At 46.3% G+C, this 3,143-nt stretch overlaps 1 protein-coding gene across 1 annotated transcript; it reads left to right on the top strand.

The window, feature by feature from the left end:
• The first annotated feature begins 1,937 nt into the window (after positions 1-1,937).
• On the top strand, positions 1,938-2,586 carry LOC121561826 (histone H3-like). The gene has a single exon (XM_041874268.2). It carries the CDS (start codon positions 2,161-2,163, stop codon positions 2,584-2,586), a length of 426 nt encoding a protein of 141 aa, XP_041730202.1. The 5' UTR covers positions 1,938-2,160.
• The last annotated feature ends 557 nt before the right edge of the window (positions 2,587-3,143 follow it).

Raw genomic sequence — 3,143 nt, 5'->3', positions numbered from 1 at the left:
AGGCCTTTCTATTATGGTTATGTCAATCATATTATATACTTGTTGTAACATGTTCAACCAGTTAGCAAGTCAGAAATGTCCGTTTCCAAGTACCGACTAGCACTTGAATGCTGTATTATGCCAACTTCACATTCTCGTGGAAAATGGGAAGTTGTAACTCCGACATGATTGTGTTAAAGTGGTTTTGAAGTCGGAACAATTCTTAAACCAATAAGATTGGCAACAACATTTTCACAATTTCTCACTTGTAATTCGAACTTGGAGGGTCATTCAAGTGAAACTTCCCAGTCGGAACTAGGTATTTCCGATAACTCTGATAGCACCCTGAACGCGACATTAATATGTGTGATCGACAACAGTAGGGTCTGGGTCCTGGCGTGTCCAGTCCCCATACCCATTCCATAGGAGTGAGTGTCAGTAGTCTACTATATGTCCGTGCTATGTGAAGTAAGTATGGTGATTATTATTAAGGTTCTGGTCGTCTGAGATATCAACAAGTAAGGCTATACAATATCAATAAATATATATTTTTTTCTATTAGTTTTTTTCCACAAATAGACAGGTATTTTTACCTTTCCTTGGTAGCAAGATCTTATATTTTTTTGCTAACTTTCTATTAACATTTAATAGAGTGAGATCATTTGATTTATTTTGGGATATGTATCCACATCACCATCAGACCATTTTTTTGGTAAACTACAAGTTGTATTGTCAGTGATCCAATTTACAGTTTAGTCATTTAGCAGACGCTCTTATCCAGAGTGCATACATTTTTCATTCTGGCCCCCGTGGGAATCGAACCCACAACCTTTGCGTTGCAAGCGCCATGCTCTACCAACTGAGCTACAGGAGGGTCAATACCTTATATAGTACATTTATCATAATGTGGTTGTATTCCAGAGAGGTTAGAAAATGTATCTAGATCCTCTGAGTACAATGACACGTTTGTTTTTAAACCTTGGATTTCTAATCCCTTGATATAATTGTTGGATCTGATTTGAATAGCTAACATTTCGATGGCCATAATAAATAGATATACCGATAGTGGACAACTTTGTACATTTCAGCACCACGGAGCTCCTCTATTACCCGTCTCGTGAGTGGAGATGAAGCAGAAGCGCTGTCCATTCAACTGTGCTGAATAAAGCAACGCATGCACCGAGTCTTCCTTTGTCCTTCCTGATTTGGCCAATTATTTGGCTGGAGTATTTCGGCCTGCCGAGCGTCTTTGACTATTGTAGATAATCCCTTTGGATTTATGCGTTTTATTTCAACGCCTCAGGCAAGTAAAACGTGCAATACCTAGCTTTTAGACGGGTTAGTTAACAACATACATGGTGAGAAATGTAGAGGTGCGCGTATAAATGGAGCAATTGTGCCTTTTTGATGGAAATATGGAGGTGGGATTTTGGAGATCAGGTCATCATTTACGCGCGCTCTCCGCGAATACAGTGGGCCATCAGGATGTCCCAGGGCAAGATGGACACACTCTTTGCGTGGATGGCACACAGTTTGGTGTCCTCGAACAGACCGACCAGGTAAGCCTCGCTAGCCTCCTGCAGGGCTATCACGGCGGAGCTCTAGAAGCGCAGGTCGATCTTGAAGAACTGGGCCATTTTTTCTCCCCAGGCGCTGGCAGGGCTCGTAACGGGGAGGCGCTCCTGCGCGCAGACTTGGCGGCCAGCTGCTTCCTGTAGGCTTTGCCACGGGTGGATTTGCGAGCGGTTTGCTTGGTTCTGGCCATGGCGCTTGCTTCCTTCTTAGACAGTCGGAGTATAGCCTCGAAATGCCCATGTGAAATGTATAAAGCCGGCAGTGGCATCTGCTGATTGGACACCATCTCCCCACTACCCCGATTGGCCCGTTGCGGAGGACTCCTCTGTCGGTTACTGGAAAGGATGCTTTGCTTCTTTTTTTTAGGACCGCGCGCCCATCACAATATACTGCGCGCCAAAAACAATAGTACACTAAGCGCGTGCGTACAATAGCACACTGCTGGCCCTTTGCGCGCAATAATAGTCGTCAAAGTCAAGAGTGAAATCTTGTTATATTTTAATGCTAGCCTGTTATCGCAAACGAGGCCAATAGTACACTGCCTGCACACAACTACACACTGCGCGCTGGCAAAAGCACACTGACAGTCGGGAGTATAGCCTCGAAATGCAGAGACGCGCCATGGCCAGAGCCAAGCAAACCGCTCGCAAATCCACCGGTGGCAAAGCCCCCAGGAAGCAGCTCGCCACTAAGGCTGCTCGCAAGAGCGCCCCGGCCACCGGCGGTGTGAAGAAGCCTCACCGTTACAGGCCCGGCACCGTGGCTCTGAGAGAGATCCGTCGTTACCAGAAGTCCACTGAACTGTTCATCCGCAAGCTGCCCTTACAGCGCCTGGTGAGAGAAATCGCCCAGGACTTCAAGACCGACCTGCGCTTCCAGAGCTCCGCCGTGATGGCCCTGCAGGAGGCTAGCGAGGCTTACCTGGTCGGCCTGTTCGAGGACACCAACCTGTGCGCCATCCACGCCAAGCGGGTGACCATCATGCCCAAGGACATCCATCTGGCCCGCCGAATTCGCGGAGAGCGCGCATAAATGAGGATGACCTGATCTCCAAAATTCCCCAAATGCTCTTTTAAGAGCCACCTCCATATTTCCATCCAAAAGGCACAATTGTTCCATGTACACACGCACCTCTACATTACCCACCATGTATGTTGTTCACTAACACGTCTAAAAGCTACGTATTGCACCTTTTAGTTGCCTGAAGTCTAGCTTCAATGTTTGTGTGTGTGTGTGTGTATATACTCTGGCATCATCCACTTCCTTTGAACTATAGTAGCACAGTAAAATGCTTTACAAAGGAGGAGGAAAAGAAACGAGTGATAATATAGGCCGAATAGTAACAAGAATTGTGTTCAGATGAATGATTGACACTATTAGCTGTGTGTAATAGCCTTGCATGCAGTCAAGACAAAACATTGCATGCCAACTGACTTTAAAAGTCCCATGTTGCAGTGCTGCTGAGAGACTCATGCAGAGGCCAAAACTTTACAGTGGAGCACGGAGGACATCTTGTGGTTCAACTCGGGTACTGCCCATATGTGTCCTTTTAGTATTAGCTCTTTAGCCCAGCGTTTCCCAAACGCGGT

Source organism: Coregonus clupeaformis, unplaced genomic scaffold (genome assembly GCF_020615455.1).
Source record: "Coregonus clupeaformis isolate EN_2021a unplaced genomic scaffold, ASM2061545v1 scaf1348, whole genome shotgun sequence".
NCBI lineage: Eukaryota > Metazoa > Chordata > Actinopteri > Salmoniformes > Salmonidae > Coregonus > Coregonus clupeaformis.
Note: the sequence above shows the minus strand (reverse complement) of the source record. Positions and strands in the feature narration are given on the sequence as shown.

Bases quoted from the DNA above. Each gene is read 5' to 3' on its own strand.
- LOC121561826 (XM_041874268.2), top strand. From the start codon at position 2,161: ATGCAGAGACGCGCCATGGCCAGAGCCAAGCAAACCGCTCGCAAATCC.